Source organism: Podarcis muralis, chromosome 6, assembly GCF_964188315.1.
Source record: "Podarcis muralis chromosome 6, rPodMur119.hap1.1, whole genome shotgun sequence".
Classification (NCBI taxonomy): Eukaryota; Metazoa; Chordata; class Lepidosauria; order Squamata; family Lacertidae; genus Podarcis; species Podarcis muralis.
The window spans coordinates 76,741,881-76,759,193 of NC_135660.1; the positions used below are offsets into that span (position 1 = coordinate 76,741,881).

General features: G+C 42.0%; 1 protein-coding gene across 19 annotated transcripts in view; it reads left to right on the forward strand.

Annotated features, from left to right (window-relative positions):
• The window catches only part of LDB3 (LIM domain binding 3), a 152,043-nt gene that overhangs the window by 77,179 nt on the left and 57,551 nt on the right, over positions 1-17,313 (forward strand). For 9 of the 19 annotated variants that reach the window (XM_077930583.1, XM_077930582.1, XM_077930584.1 and 6 more), the window contains 3 exons: positions 2,567-2,973; positions 11,265-11,279; positions 16,180-16,349. In XM_077930583.1, the coding sequence (XP_077786709.1) occupies positions 2,567-2,973; positions 11,265-11,279; positions 16,180-16,349 (592 nt within the window). Of the gene's footprint in view, positions 1-2,566; positions 2,974-8,127; positions 8,151-10,189; positions 10,394-11,264; positions 11,280-16,179; positions 16,350-17,313 lie in introns of all 19 variants that reach the window. The other 10 variants (XM_028729274.2, XM_028729277.2, XM_077930593.1 and 7 more) reach the window with 4 other exon arrangements.

The window sequence follows — 17,313 nt, forward strand, 5'->3', positions numbered from 1 at the left end:
GTGTGTGTGTGTGTTTTGCCAGTTATGTCCTACATGGCACCACTGGGAAAAATTAGACTCCTGCTTCCTGAATTCCCCATTCATCACAATGTTTCTAGAAGCCACAGAATGAAAGACCAACTCCATCTCTGCCATGAAATAAGGTATTCTAGCAAGATGACAGTAATATGTCTCCAGGGATGATGCTCAGGATAACAGCCTCCTCTTCTGGCCACAAGAAAAGTTACAATAGGTTTGCCATGGAAAAAATAATGCTCGTTTTTGTAACCCCTAAGGCCGCACTGGGACAGCCAGAGAGACGGAGAAGAGAAAGCTACACAGAGGGAACAAAGCTCAGTGGGAGAGCCCATGTTTCACATGCCGAAGCCTCGGGTTCAATTCTTGGCATCGCCATTTAAAAAGAGCAGGTGACAGGTGGAGCAGGTGGCAGGCTATAAAGACCTGCTGCCAGACAGAGTAGACAGTATTCACCAGGTATAAACTTGTTGTTGGCGACATCTGTCTGTCTCAAGAGACATTGGATGCACCTCCAGGGGTGAAGTCAAACTGCTGTGTTAGCAGTACCAAAGTGACCTCCGTGGGCTGCAAGCCTGGGCAGTGTATATGGAGGTCCTGGGCTAGCCAGATGACAGAACCCCACCTCTCCTCCTTGCTGAGGTGGTCCAAAGGAAAGCAGAGCAATACCTTTGGCGCCAGCTGGACTGCTGCAAGGAGGCGTACAAGATGCCATCCAACTGTCTTAGGAACTCCACTCCAGATTTGTGTAGGGTTTATTCCTTAGCCTTTTCTCCTCCTCCTGAAGATATCCCACACGGCAGCGAAGGTTTAGGATCAGAATTTTCCTTCTTGCCTAGTCATGCATCTCTCGTTTGTATTAACTGAAATGAAATAGCTAGCAAAGAATTTGTACCCTTGACTGGACGCAAAAAAAATTTTTAGTTTATAACACACACTCCTTGTGATTTAGTGCAACACATACAAACCAACAGATTATGGTTCTAGTATTCAGAGATGCTGTAGCCATTTCTGTGTTCCTGGGTAAAAAGCATCGTAGGCAGAAAAGCCTTTAAATATGGACCAAAGGGGACAAAGTAGCAAAGGGCACCAGTAGCAAAGGGCACCAGTAGCAAAAAAACCCCAAAACAAAACAATTGCTGGCAATCACCATTTCACACACCCCCATGAAGTCCGTTTGGAACATCTTACATAGCATCATTCCCAAATCGCTTGTGGGGGAGAGGAATGATGGAAGCGACAGGGAAGAGCTCTCAGAAAATTGGCAGAGGCCGCAAAAACAGAAAGGAAGGGGAAGCAATTTCTATACACCTGTGCTTTGTGAAAACAGTGAGCACTTGCGTACTGTTGAAAAAGCCATTGTGCTACAGTATTGTGTGTTGTCATCAAATGTTCCCAGATCAAAGGTAATCAGTGGTGAAATTGGAGTGATGTGCTGCAGAATAGTTGCTTTGGATTCTAGGAGCCACTTGTTTGATCCCTGTCTATCAAAACACTTTCTCCTTTGAATTCAAGTCTTGGTCCTGCCAGAAGAATTTTGGCTTTGTGTTGGCTTTTTCAAACATCTCAGTCTTTTCTCTTTATTCTGCATTTTGACCAAATTAGCAGAGAATCAATAATGGAAAGGATATCTGACAGCAGCCTAATTTCTTCCTGTTTAGTCCGGGGGCAGGGGGCAACATAAAGCAGAGATTCCTTGGCTGTACATGGCTATGTTCCACTTTTCCAAATGCAAAGTGTACAGAGAGATTGTCTATTAATAGAATCTTCTTTACAGCCTATTTTGCTAACCACATTGCACGACCTTTATTAGCATGAATTTCTGCCTCTGCTGGCAGTGGCCCTTAATTTTGAGACTAATCATATGTGGCGTGATTGTCGAAATATTAGCCCTCCCATATCTACATAACAAGATTGATATAGGTATGTGCATATGTTGTAGGTGTAGTTAGATGCCATCCTAAAAGCCAAATTTATGTAAGAACCCCATATCCTTTCTGTAAGAACAAATGGGCAGTTGAACCATGTATGGTAACTAATATCAGCAGTTGTTCAGATGAGAAGCTTTATTGACATGCATCTTGAATTGAGAAACATGCTGCTTTGGGAAGAGATGTGGTTAATATTTTCGCTTGACTAATGCAAGGCTATGAAGGTTGCATACATCTATTCTGTTGCAAATGTCTGATATGTAGGGTTGCCAACCAGACAGCTCTTACTTGATGCATAATACTATGTGTTTCTGTCAAGCAATTGCTATTGGCATCTGAAAAACCAGAAATCTCCAAATTTCACCAGAATCTGTCCTAAAACCACCTGGCTTCACTTCTGATATGTTAAGAGTCTGTCCCTGACATGTTGGTTTCCAGAAGGAGAATATTATTTTTAAAAGTCAGAGGTTGGCAACCTTGCAGATATGTGTAGAATTGCAGAGCTGTAGACTTTTTCTTTTTGCATGTGTTCTATGATTGCTTTTCTTTCTTTCTTTCTTTCTTTCTTTCTTTCTTTCTTTCTTTCTTTCTTTCTTTCGCCTGCATGTTTGCTTCTACAGGATACTGTTCTGGAAGTCAATGGCAACCGAGCAAGCATCAATCCTCTAAGTAACACATCGGCTGGGTCCATGAGTAGCATTTTAGCAAGCAATGGAGCATATTCAGGCTACCTCAGCAAACAAGAGATGAGCCTGTCACATAGTTCCTCCTTCTTAAAGACTGTCAACATTAGATCTTCAGTGTCCTCTCAGTCTGTGGCATCTGACCTTTCACCAGCAAAAAGTGACCTAGGTTCCAAAACAAGCTCAGCGATCACAGATGGCAATAGCCCTAAACACCAGCTAAGCCCGGCAAGGCAATATAACAACCCCATTGGCCTTTACTCAGCAGAAACTCTAAGGGAAATGGCTGAGATGCATAAGTTAAGTCTCACACGAAGGGCTTCAGAAGGTGGACTTCTTAGATGGTATGTAAATGTAATAAACTTGTTTTCTGATCATGCATTCTATATAGTCTGGTGAATGGGCCAACTTCTATACACAGCTCATTGGAAGCATTTGGGTAGTGAGTGTGCATTTGTCTTGAATCCATCATTAAATCTAGTACATAATAGCTCGCTTTTCATAGTAGCCAATAATAGCCAGCCAGGTGCCTTAGAGAAGCTCACAAGCAGGGTATGATGGTTACAGAGACTCCTTTTTTGTCCTAAACATCTGGTAATGAGTGACATGACTACTACTGAATACTAGCCAACTTTTCTAAATGATTTCCTGAAAAATAGATCCTTGAAGTCACTGTTCTTTAAATAACCATTGGGCTTTTGAATTACGATGTTGTTTGGCTTGTGCTAGTGTCATACAACATAATATGACTACGGTAGATACTATAGGATCTATAGAGCATCTACAAATTACAGAGAATTTAAATTCACTCTCCCCCTTGTCCATCACAGTGAACAACTTCCAGTGGCATTAAATGGAGTCTGAGGAATAATTAGTAAGATCCTCTGATTTTTTTCCAAATCTTGTGTCTCAAAACTCTTAGGCTTTTGCTCACTCAGATGTGTTTTCAAATCAGAAGAGAGTGGGGAGTCTGTGGGAAAATGATAGGGAAACTCAGTAGAAATTATTCAAGAAGCACCAGCATTTTAGAGGGGGTAAAATGAAGAGTAATCAATTGTTTCCATCTGGACAGAGCATCAGTTCGTTAATACTTTAATAGCCATAAATATCTAAGATAATCCTCTTTATATCTGGATTTCCATTCAACGGCACTTTTAATCCTAGGTGACACACAATTAGCAATCGAATCACAGTGACCTCTTTAGAACTGCTCTGGTATGAAATTGATGTCGCATCAGAAACTGGTCCATTTTCTTGCTGATTTAGTTAAACAAAAAGCTTTGACCTAAACTGGTTTTATTTCCTTAGTGTGAAAGGATTCACCATCAACCTTACTGTGGATTTCCAAAAGCATTAAAGAGCAGGTTTTTGCAGTTGGAGAGAGCAAGCGCTCAGGCACAGACCAGAAAAGAGTGGGTGTGTGCCAAGAAAGCACAGAGAAAAATCAGGGTGGATGAGCCCTAAGCTAGTATGTGTGTAGAGAGACAAATAAAAGAAAGAGATCGACCCATATTGCGCTTCCTCTTTAACGATCTCCATGAGTACGAACATGACGCCTAGCTCTTCATGAGCACATTCACATCCCTGATGCCTGTTGACAGTGATAGTCCATGTCTGGCATGAATATGCTCCCAGACTACTCCCACGTCATTATCAAATTTCATGTGTCCTCCTTTAATTCATCCCATAATAGAGGCTTGCCTTTAGGAGGGAGCACTGTTTCCATAGTTATAAAATTCCACCCATGTCACAGATTGACTCTGCCATTCAACACAAGTGTTTCTGTGCCAGGTCTGTGCAGCTGTGAAAGTGTAGCATTCAATGGTCATTCCATTTGTAGGCCTCCTTGGATGAGATCAATGGGGATGTGATGAGAAAATCTTGTTTAGTGGTCAGTGATCAGTATATTAGATTCTGTGGCAATACGAGCTCTACAAAATCGCTCTTGTCCTGTTTTGGACCTGGCAGTGCTCATCTTTTGCATAAGCAAAAGTTGTCTTACGTTCTATTATTTTAAACTACTGCAAATGAATTCACAGACAGTCTATTGCTATACTGATGTCCATTACTTCCCCTCTCCCTTTCCCAGTCCACTGGGAAACCCAACAGGGGAGGTGGGGCCAACAAAGAGAGTGTTTCAAGCCCTCTTGTCACATGGCAAATCTCAGTGGAAAATATTTGGATGTCACAAAAGCTGTCAATATACAAATGAAATGGAATGAGTGCACCAAACTGGCTGGAGGGGCAGGGGTAGAAAATGGACCTGCATTTTCAAACACAAGTTTGGGAACCAGTGCAAGACCTCAAGTTCATACACCTTTAAGAGTTGCATAGAATGGAACATTCCACCAGGTGTGGTGGTTCCTGACAAGCTTCTCTCTTCTTCATCTGTTAAAGATACAGGAGCCCTCTCAAGGTCTGGGCTGCCATCTTTGCTTCGCAGGGTTCATGACCAATTTCATTAGGCTATGTTAGATGTGGTCTGTCAGTTGTCCATTTTCATGACTGCTGGTATGTGAAGAGTTTGCGTTCTGCCTTTGATGTGTTTTGAAAGTCCAATCAGATACTGTGGAAGAGTTAGTTCCCCTCTTATTCAAGGGGTATATCACTAAAGGCTTATGCCGTACTTTAAAATGTTGTTTTACGTGCATGGGCATAGCTTAGAGGATTAGTATAGCCAACAGCATCCACTTCAGAAAATGATACTATTACACTGTGTTTCTCAGTAAGCAGATGCCCAGCTGTCCTGCACATTCCTAAAATGGATATAGAATCACTGATCTGCTTACTGACTACAACTTGTTCCTAATATATCTCAGTGAGTTTCTGTAACAGGCAGATATATTTGGATTAAAGCACAGTTTACTAAGCCAGTGGGAGAATATTCTTGAGTGAGAGAAACTGAAGGGCAGGAAACAAGATGGAGTGGGAAACTTTTAATTATCCTGATGTGAAAACCTGTATTGGCAACCAGTGTTTTCCCCCTTCCTTTTCTCCCTCCCCCATTAAAACTTGGACAGCAAGCAGTGGAGTAAACAGTACATCTATGTATTCATACTATGCAACTTCGCCTTTCTTTTAAGAAATCTCCGTGTCTGCCACCAGACCCCTGTTGTCCATTAAAGAGAATTGTGTAAGACAATCACAGCAACCTGATCCCCTGGATCCACAGGAAAATCCCTTCCCTCATTAACTTTGTCAGCTACCAGAAGAATCGTGGATTGAGTCTTGCTAGCGGCAACTTGAACGGCTTGCTAAGAAGACTCCCTTCTCTGATAAATTAAAAACATAAACCTGAGTTTCTTCCTCAACCAGATCTGGGCCTTTTAAAGGGGGGAGGGGAGTAACAAAAATAAATCTAGGAACAGTGCTCCAGCCTGGTTCACCTCTCAGGACAGCGGGAACAGCCTTCCATTACACCCTGCCAAGATTAGCTCCCAAAGCGGCTCACAATTCATATTCACGCAAGGTCTAACAGGGATCTGTGGGGTATATCTGGCAGAGTGCTTGATCCTTGAAAATTGATGAGATGATCAAGGTTCTAGGTTGTTCCTTGCAGAATAAGTTTCAGATTGACTCAAGGGCCTGGCTGAAGGACGGTGCCAGTCCACAAGTGCTTCTCCTCCCAAATTGCACTTGAGGTGACATCATTATTATCTGTGCACCTGCATTTTCTTTAAGTGTGCAGTTAAAATGTGGCAGGAGTAAGTGGAACAAAAACATTGTTGCAAAAACACCTGTTTCTCATAAGTGCATTTGTCAAAGAGCTGGAATTAGCTGCAGCTCCCTACTGAGCATAAATGCAGTGGAAAGACCCATTTGCTGCTATGTAATGTGTGAAATAGTCCTAAGAACTGAGCTGCAGAAAACGTTAATAAGACAACATTCATTCCTGGAGCTAACCCAATGTTGGCCTACATCAGTGGATAGCAGGTGACATATTGATCCTATCAGTCACCAGACTCTCTTGAGTTGGTCACCAAGCTTCCAACTGTAGGTATTCATTGGATTCTTTGGAACCATTGTAATCTGGCTTCCAGCCTGGTTTTGCAACTGAAGCTGACTTGGTCACCCTAGTGGACCTACACTATGAGATGCTCAGAGGGAGTGCTGTCCTGTTGCGTCTCCTGGACTTCCCAGCAGTGTTTGATACAATCAGCCATGGTATCCTTCTAAGCTGTTTGGTGGGGATAGGTTTGTGGAACACTGTTCTTCAGTGGTTCCATTCATTCATGGAGAGGCTCTCCCTGAAAGTGATGCTGGGAGACTGCTGTTTCATCTCATAGTCTTTGACCTGTGGAGTGTCCCAGAGTTCCATCTGATTTTCCTTACTTTCAACCCCTATATGAAACTACTGGGATGTCATCTGGAGATTTGAGCAGAGGGGTCGTCAATGTGTGGGTGACGCACAACTCTTGCCATAATCTAATACCAGCGTGGCAATAAAAGTGGTAGGTCAGTGTTCAGAAATGAGTGGCTAAACAAGCTAAAGCTTAATGCAGACAAGACATTGGTTATGTTGGTTAGGAATTCTTGCAATTTGGGAGAGTTTGATACAGATGGAGTTGCACTGACCCTGAAGGAGCATATATATATATACACACAGCTAGGAGAATCTCTTGGATCCAACACTTTCTCTTGATTCCCTAGTTACCAGGAGTGCCTAGTGTCTTCCGACCACAGTGGAGTTTGCAAGTGTAACTGCTATAATTTTTCCCATAGGTCCTATGAGGTCAATAGAAGCCATTCATTTATATAGGAGAAAGAAAACAAGGTGCATTCTGGAATCCCTGTGGACAGGTTTGGTCCCCTCTCAACTGTGTTCCAGACCAAAACCCATTTACTTTAACCTGCAGAGCTCAGTGGGAGTCACTGAGAACTGTATTGGCCTCTCGCTTCAGAGCTTTGCCATGATTTCCACGGTGGTGGTTGGACAGAACTCTAGGAATGAGGGTTTATGACATGTGCATCTTCTTGATATTTGCTTTGGATGTTCTTGGTCAAGCAAGATGTCAATACACTAGCAGTAGAAAAGGTTGAGAAAGAATGGTGCTTGATCCCAGAGTGCTTAGCACTGTGGAGGTGAGGCATTATCTCTTTGATGCATCTGTGTAGTATCTACTGTGTTCACATGGGTTGCTGTTGTTATCTAATAGTCACTTTCCAAAGCGACTTTCAAAAGTTTGCTTTCTTGCCCTTGCATGCCAAGCAGTATGCCAAGCAATGTTACAGTAATAAAAACTTGGTGTTCATGTTCAGGCAAAATGTCACAGTACCTCCATAAATCCTGGTGGATAAACTGTAATCCTTACATTTTCCCTCTGTTAATCACATTGGGAGGTTTGGGACATAACAGCTGCTTTCTGTTCCTATTTGTAGAGGAATTTGCAAAAGCCTTATAAAGCCTGGTTAATACTTACTAGCCTCATGCTCTTTTTATTTTATTTTAAATCTGTTGGTTTGATTTCCCCTCCTTTTGTCTTTCTCTTCCCTCCCAGGTCATAGCGAACACTGCTGCCAAGTTAGTATTAAACAGTGTGCCGGTGTTACATGTTTGACTATGTCCCCACTTCCTGGGGTAGCATGAAGCTGCTGTGTGTGTGTGCTTGCAAGTGGGATGCACATTACAAGAGCTCAGTGGTGTAGCAGGCATAAAATGGCACTAGTGTGTTCTACTGGTAGTTCCGTTCTAGGAATATTCCTCCTCCTTACATAGCATTATGGTGCCACTGCAAATGCATTACTTGGTCTGGAATGGCTTTATTTAATTATTTTGCATCCACTCAAAAGGTTTGCCGCAAGACCTCTCTGTTCCTGTTGTGGCTCCCAGAGGATCTTTATGTACTGGCCACAAAGTCTGATAACTAGTATAGAGTAGGAGTGAGTGGATGGCAGTGGCTTTTCCTTTTCCGGGAGCATGGCATGGCTAGGCTGGAAGGCTTACTAGCTACAGTTGCCTGTGGTGGCTGTTGGAACCAGTGTGTGGAGGCTTCTTGCCGTGAAATACCTCGCTAAGAGGTTCAAACCATTTGAAGTCAAATGTTACTATAAATGTACATTTTAGTTTGTGATGCATGTTAGTTAATGTGTTCCTGTCGTGGCAGGTTTCTGTTCCCTCGAAGTGTCTGTGCATGTACTGCGTCGTTTGAATCCTGGTATCTGTTTTATAACTGTCCCTCCCTAGTTCATCAAAATACATTCCCCAAAGGCTCCCACCCCTTCGATAGCTGTGAGGGAGATAAACATCTCACAGGTCAGGCGCCGTTTCTCCTGTCAAACTGCTGCCGCGACAGGAACATCTACATCAGTCGAGTATTGTTCTGCTTCAGAGCTTTTAAAAAGACAGTCTTGTCCCTCTTGCAATCCAGCAGCTACGTACAACTGGTTTTGTATTAACATACATACATACATACATTTATTACGGCCGTAGGCCCATACAGGTAAAAACAACACATAAATAACAGCTTGTATTAACTATTTCTAAGTATTAACTATTTCTGTATGGCAGACTTTCAACAAAGGTATCTTATAAAATATCATTTGAGAAATAAAGAGGGGGGGGGGCTTCTGATACCATGACCTAGCAAGAGTTGCATCAATAGCCTGCTAAGGCTGTAATCCTATATACGTTTACCAGGGACCCAACCCACGTTGATTCTATTTCTAAATCAACTTTAATAAGACTGGGCTTCAGGAACAATAACAAATTGGGAGATTTTCTGTCCCTAACTCACAGAAGCAGTGGAGATTTTCTGTCCCTAACCTAGAAGCAGTGGTGTGGGTTTTCTAGAAAATTACTGAAAAAATTGCATATGGTCATATGCATCAGAAAGAGAATCTGATATCCGATGCCCCTAGAGCAGGAGTGAGTAACCTCAAGCCCAAGGACGGCTCTCTCTGCCTCTCTGCCTGACCTTTGGGCCTCTCCCCCAGGCTACGTCATAGGATGTGTCCATTTCAAGGACACATTCCAGTCGCCTTGAGTGCTTTTGTCAGGCTGAAATGTGTCCTTGGCCTGTGATAATCCCCCTGGCTTGCTAGAGTGAAGGTGTGAGAGACAGAGATGCGTTTATAAACCACTGACTTTTATATGGCCACTGTACAAGGGACAGCCCCAGCAAGCATGGCCAATGGGCAGGGATCATGGGAGTTGCAGCTCAGCCACATCTGCATGGCCAAATATTCCCTACACTTGTATTACAGAGGCTTTTCCCAACAGCTGTCACAGTGCCAGTGGGTGCCCTATCTGAGGGAAGAAAGACACTTTCTCAGAATTAAAACATTGTGCTTTTAATGGTGGGATATTGCAGCATTTCTTCCACAAAAGCAGAAGCTATCGACAGGTCATCCATTCTCTGGAATGGCTGCAAGTCCTGCCCTTTTTTGCCGTGGTATTTCAAGTCCGTTCTGTCCGATCAAAAGCTTTCTCCACTTGTGCACGATGTCCTTGAATGCTCCTCTGTGCATGCACCTCCTTCCCTCCCTTTCCACCATCACTTCCTTGCCCCTTTTCTTCTTTCTTCCCTCACTTTCTGTAACCTCACTCTTCCCCCATCCCAGCACAGAGTACGTGGAGCGCTTCAACCCCAACGTCCTGAAGGATTCTGCTCTGTCTACGCACAAACCCATTGAGGTGAAAGGGCCTGGTGGCAAGGCCACCATCATTCACGCCCAGTATAACACCCCAATAAGCATGTATTCTCAAGATGCTATCATGGATGCCATTGCAGGCCAGGCCCAGGCGCAAGGTGGTGAACTTGCTGGGTAAGAGAACTTCCTTTGTGTGCCCCGGTTCCTCCCTGCATGCTACACTGCCCTCTCTTTCATTTTGAGCAATCTGCTAAGTGCCGTGATGTGGAATAAAGTGCTGGAGACAACAGGATCTGGGAAACTGGGAGGAAGGGTTGGTTTGACATGATAAATCTAGAATTTCTGTTTTATTTGTCCATCATGTTTGCATACCCCCCCTTTCCCCAAGGCTATAGGGTTTACGTTTTTTGCTTTTTCATTTTGAAAGAGAAAGAAATCTAATATTTTATCAGATACACCTAAAACCCAACCAATTACGAGGGCAGAGCTGTGTGCAAAATCCCTTTAAATGCAGTGTGGTGGTGTTCTGAGACTAGAAGAAAACTTCCTTTAAAAAGTGGAACAACAGTGGTTTTTTAAAACTGCCTAGGGTGGGGAAGCAAGGGTGTGGGGAAGGATTCAGCTTCCTCCATCCACCTCCCCTTGCTGTGTCGATTAGGAGTTAACTCTCAGTTGTGCACCTCCAGTATCCTGATGGAAGTTATATGTGTATGGCCTTCTTATGATGCATATATATATATATATTGCTTTGTGTGCAGATTGCAAAATTTTGAATGCATTCCAAGTTACAGAACAGCAACGTTGCTACCCTAGGTTTAACAACTTTAGCAAGCTTCTTCCAACTGCTGATGTATTAATTTACTCCTTTGCACTCCTTGTATTGATAATGGTTTCTTCTCTTTCTTTCCCCCCTTTATACATTCCTTGTGGGTTTTCGTTAATTTCTCATACTAATGTTGCTCTGTTGTGTACATCCCAACTCTCCATTATGATGGACCCCAAACACTCAATACTCTTTGTTGGGTTTTGATCCTATGACTCACAGTGAATCTCCACTGGCGTAAGTAGATTTATATTTCCAACTCTATAGAACCAAAGAAGTGCAGAGTAGAACTTAATCTTCCTCTTATGTATGGCCCACTTCTTTCCAATTTTATAGATTTTAAAAACATTTAGTATGTATCGGTGCTAAATTAAGACATATAAGGCAGACTCAGGAATGTTAAAAATACTTTCATGGCGGAGAATTTTACTGGCCTAGTTCAGATATTTACCAAGTCCACAACTTCCTTTCAGTGGTAGGGGGTGCACCACATGAACTCCCAGTCATGTTGATGCCTGATTTGAATCACCTCTACTCTTTTGTTGGGGAACACCTTATGTGAACAGCATCAGTTAGGTGCTCCCATTTAGCACTCACATCATATGGGACACAATCTGCATGGGGAAGGGGAGCAGGGGTCTTGCTAGGACTTCAAACAAATTTGCATGAAATCTGCATACGCTGGTTTATATGTATAGGAGCCCCTGGGCATATTAAAGTGGTGCGTGGCTGGAGTCTTACCCAGCTGCCCTGTTAGCAGAGTTTACAAAGTGTGTTCTTTTAAAAAGGGAAGAAGGAGACAGGGGATCTAGGGCCCAGCATAAAATGCTGGGAGCTCTGGCCCCCTAGGCACCCTCTTGCAATGTTCATGGAGATATGGGAGTCTGGTGTCTCCTGTGAGAAATCAGGTAGGGTCTGAACTGCGCCAGTATTTTGCTGATGGCATTTCAGTGGGATCTTCCGAACAGCTGATCACACAAAATTAAACAGTCAATTCAGTATATCTTTTCTTACAGTAGAATGTTGCTCAAGAAGGAGCCATTGTTTAGGGTTGCAACAATGAGCTTATCCTCTCCTTGGGTTTAAAGGCTCCTCGCACCTCCTTTTGCATGGTTATGAGGAGGAATTCAAAATCTTTGGCTTCCATTTTTTTACTAACTGCAGCTTGCCATGCCATCCAAACCCACTGGACCTAACCATAGGTAAAGGAAAGAAGTCAACTTCAAATTATAGTTTGTGAAGCTGACTTGTTTCTTTAACCATAGTTAAGATTAACCACAGTTTAGGGTTTAGACAACACACTAAATTATGGTTAATCTAAAATGGAAGCGGAAGTTTCTGATCGCTGAATGGCTGTGCTGGAGGAGGGGAAGCGTGTGAGCCCAGGCACAGGCTAGGCTCATTATTGTAACACCAAAACACTAAATACAGCCACCATGTCCTCCAGAAAATTCCAGATAGGTCACGGTATAATAGCACCAAACATACGAAAGTAGAAGACACACTTCTGCATTGTGGTTAAATCTCATTAAAGGGGTTTACCTATGAATTGTAAGGATTTCGGCTTTAGAGTGATTTACACATGCAGTAGAAGTATGTGGTGCAGGTCTTTCTGGGTGATACCACTTCAGACTGCACATGGGAATTACATGTTACAATGTTCTGCTGGTAAAAAAAAAAAAAAAAAAAGACAGAGATTTGAGCTAGTCTTACCTTTACCATGCTAATTTCAGTCTGAAGTGGTACAATCCTTAGGAAACTGTTCCACATGTGGATTCTACAACACATGTGTACTGGTTTTCTGTGGGAAAGACCCTAATACATAAATTAAGAACTATAAAGTTACTCACTCCCCAACCACCCAGAATATAAGCAAAAAAGTACCGTAATCACACAGACTGAAAATGCAGAAAGACAGATTCTGAGTTTGGGGAATGGATTTTGCTCCAGTGAAATCTGCATTAAGAACAAATATAAGACTCTGAAAGGTGTCAAAAAGGGAAATAATTGACTTTATTTCTTCATCAGAATGTATATGCCCATTATAATATTTTCCCTATTACCTCAAACACCAAGTCACTCTTTAAAAGCACACACTCCATAGACACATACTGTGTCCTATGTTTTGGACACAGGGTTTTCATATTTTTTATTTTATTATTTTTATCCGAAATATTTTTACACTGCCTTTCTGGGCAAAAAGCCCTCCCAAGGCAGCATGCGTAAATTCATAAAATTGGGGGGCACATTTTTAATAATGTAATATACATAAAGTTTCACAATTAATTTTTTTCCTTATATACTTTTAGTATACAGTTCCATACTAGAGCTGGGCTCTGTTCACAATGTTTCTATGTGTTTTGGGGGTTTGGTTTTTGGTTTTAAACTAAGAGCCCTCTGAATGTGCTTCGTTCAGTGCTGCACAGCTCTTGTTGTTGCTCCTTTTCACTTTTTAAGCTTCCTATTTTTTCACCTGCAGAACATTAGTTTCTCCCAGTAGATGTTATACTGTGCTTTATATGTGAATGCATTTCAGTTTCCCCCTTCTAAGTCCACAGACAGGCTAGCAGGCTTGCTTGGGCAAAGCTCTGTGCATGTCAGATGTGAGATTATGCTGACTATTCTCAAATTCACTTGGATTCTAATGCACATAGCATTTTTCTGGTTCATATCAGCTACATTTTTTTAAAATGGAGTGAGCCAGTTCTTTGCGGGTGTCTCTTGGATTTAATCCTTGGCACAGATTTTTTAAATGCATCTTAATCCTATCTTCCATCAAAACTCAAAAGTGGTCTACATGAGGTTCCAGGAAGTTCTGCCTGTATACAGGAGTTACTTATAACTTTGGTGGGGAGGAGGAAGGTGGTTGTATTTATATTGTTCACGATGATAAGTTTGGAGTTTTCTTCTCCTAACCTTCTGTTTAATTCATAATACACCAAGACAAGATAGTTTTGCCTTTTCTTTTTTCATGCATATTCCAATGAATTTTCTTTCCATACACTTTTATCATTCTGTTTCTGCCCCTGTTTAAAGAGATCGTCACTGCAGAACTGTACATAAATAAATGACCACCGAATAAGTGAAGTGCCAAAGAAGTGAATAACATTTTAGGCTACACTCCTGTACACACATACTTGAGAGTAATTCATGGTGAACTCAGTAACAGGGCTTACTTCTGAGTAGGCATGCATTGGATTATACTGCAAAAATCCTAAACAGTTTTCAGATATACTTTGAATGAACCTGATAACAAGATACATATTACAGTTCCTTGGATTTCGGTCATTGTGGTGTGTCGTGATTTCAGTTATTAACTGTCCAGTTTAATACAAATCATAAAAGTTCAATGACACAATTAACCTGAGGAGCCAAATTCCGAAAACCTTTATTGGGTTTTGTTCTGTCTTTGAACATTGGGGTCAGTAGCAACAAAGGAAAGTATTTCTTCATAAAACACATAAGAAGAATATTCACTATCACAAGGTGATGGCTGTTGGAGTTTGGCAGCTTTGAAAAGGGAATTAGATAAATTAACAGAGCAGAGGTCTATTGGCCATGCAAGCTAAATCAAGTCTTCAGTGTTCAGAGCCGGTGTGCTGCGTAATTGTTAAATAACTGGGAACAAATGCCATGGGGAAAACCACTGCATTCATGATCTGCTTGTGAGCTTCCAGGGGCATCTGTCTGGCTGTTGTTGGGAATCAAAATGCTAGGGTAGATGAACTTTGGTTAGATTCAGCAAGGCTTTAGCACCTGGTCTACTCCATAGATTGTAAGCAGGAGACTGGTATCAAATGGATTCCCATTCCAAGAGGTTTGCATTGCTGATATTTTTCATTTTGCTGCCTGTGGGGTTTTTTAATGTATGACTATTTTTTATGGTCTAAATTGAAGTGTGTCCATCTCTATTAATTGAAGCTATCCACCTGAAAGCAAAAAAAAAATTAAAAATGACCCATTACATGCCCAATACAATGCTACTAGTGATAAGGGGAGTGAATTTAATTCCATGATTATGTATGCACATAATTTTGTTTAGTGAGCTGCCTCTAATCAGCAATGATATCCTAATAATATGAGCAAATATTCCTCAAATGGCACTCACCAGTTGCCATCTTTCAACAATATTCAAAACATGGTGCTATGGTGTTGTTGAAGGCAGATATACCAGCATAAAAGTTTGAGCATTTATTTATTTATCTATCTATCTTATAGGCTTATTTAAAAAAAACAAAAAACCTGTTAACACAGATATGGATAAGATAGTGGGATAAAGGCCAAGCAATGTATGGTTTCAATATGCCTACATATAGGATATAACAAGCTTCCTCAACCTCAGCCCTCCAGATGTTTTGAGACTACAATTCCCATCATCCCTGACCACTGGTCCTTCTAGCTAAGGATCATGGGAGTTGTAGGCCAAAAACATCTGGAGGGCTGAGGTTGAGGAAGCCTGGGATATAATAACAGTTCTACAGCAAAATGATAATAGAGGGAAGTGGAACCTAGAGAATGTAATAGATCTGTTACTCTGGTGTAAGAAAAAGAAAAACTGCTCCCTGTAGTTCTTTGTAAAGAGTTTATCTGAACTGATTATTGAAGTACCGTATTTTAGACAATTGCAGGCCATTTGGATAAATGAGTTGAAATATTTTAGCCTGTTGGTAGATTTATTCGATAGTTTGGAACTGGTCCACGTACTGATCATTCTTAACTAGAAGATGGGCAAAGTTGTATAGATATAGATATATAGAAATATATAGAGATATAGATATATGGATGATTATGGGTTGGATACAGACAACTGTTGGTTGCGCTTAGCTCCCATTGTAACCAAAATGAAAAAGTTTATCATGACTAATCTGAGTACCACTGATTTCAATGGGACTTAGTCTGGCTCCATTCCATCACCACCAGAACCACAAACACCCTTTGGACAACAAATGCAAGTCAGAATTGTTAGTCTCCTTACGTTTGCTGGCCGACATTTACATTTATCACAAGTGCATCATCTCACTGAACCGTGGTTAAGTGGAAACTGGGGATCTGCAGACAAGCAGGAAGAAGGGTGTTGGGGAGGGGAGGACAAAATCAGCATTGGCCATTTTACAGTGCACCTCTTTCTGCATTGCAGTAGCCTCCCTGTTAAAGATCCTCATGTAGACAGTGCCTCTCCAGTGTATCAGGCTGTGCTTAAAACTCAGAACAAGCCTGAAGATGAGCTTGATGATTGGAGTCGCCGTTCTTCCCACTTGCAGTCCAGGTCCTTCCGTATCCTGGCTCAGATGACAGGAACTGAGTACAGTAAGTCAGGCTGGGAAGCCCCAGTTCACGTCTTTGATGGAATTCTTTGTTTTCCCTCTGTATACCAACGGCCAGTAGTCATAAGGTAATATGAGAGGAAGAGTTCTGTGCTTGAGAGGGGAATCCATTTTAATTCCCTCTCGATGACACTGGCATCACATTGCAGCATCACAGTGTTGTGCCAGAGGCATCATGGGGGAGAATTAAGATGGCGGTGACAGCAACAGCAGTTACCTAGCCCAACACTCCTCTCAACCCTGGTTCCTAAAAACATTTTGTAAGGGTGGGAAAAAAAACTAAAGAGATGCTAGTATCAGCCAGGATGGGCTTTCCAATGTGCTTGGGTCCTTGACATTTCCCTGAGGGTGCCATGTTCAGATGCCAGGCCTGATTTCATGAATAGATGGCAACTGAAGGAGGGCCTGAGATGATGCTGAAGGATTGCAGGAGGATGGATACAGAGAGATACCATCACTAAGGTATGTCGATTCCATGCTATATACAAGTTCTTATGTGCCTTGAATTGGTCATGGGAACAGAACTGCAGCCAGCGTGGCTGGAAAATAAAGGCTGAGCATGTTCCCATCTCCTGGCATTTCATAAGAGTTGGACTATAGCATGTTACACCACGCTAGAGTAATCTTCAAGGGCAGTTCCCACACAATATGTTTTACAGTAGCCAAGCCTAGGGTATACTTAAGTGTGTATCAACATGGCAGGGTCCTTGCCAAGAGGGGACACAGTCTATGCAGAAGACATAACTGTCATAATGCTGTTGCAGAAGCATAGCAACCTACATATGAAAAAGGATGCAGGATAATACCAATGCCATGAGCCTGCATTGATGGCATGACAACCATCATATTGATTGTCAGCATGTTTAATTCCCCCAGGGCACAAATAATTCACTTTGGCAATCTGCTGGGGAAGGGAAGGTTGTCCAAAATTGGGTGGAGGTTTGCCC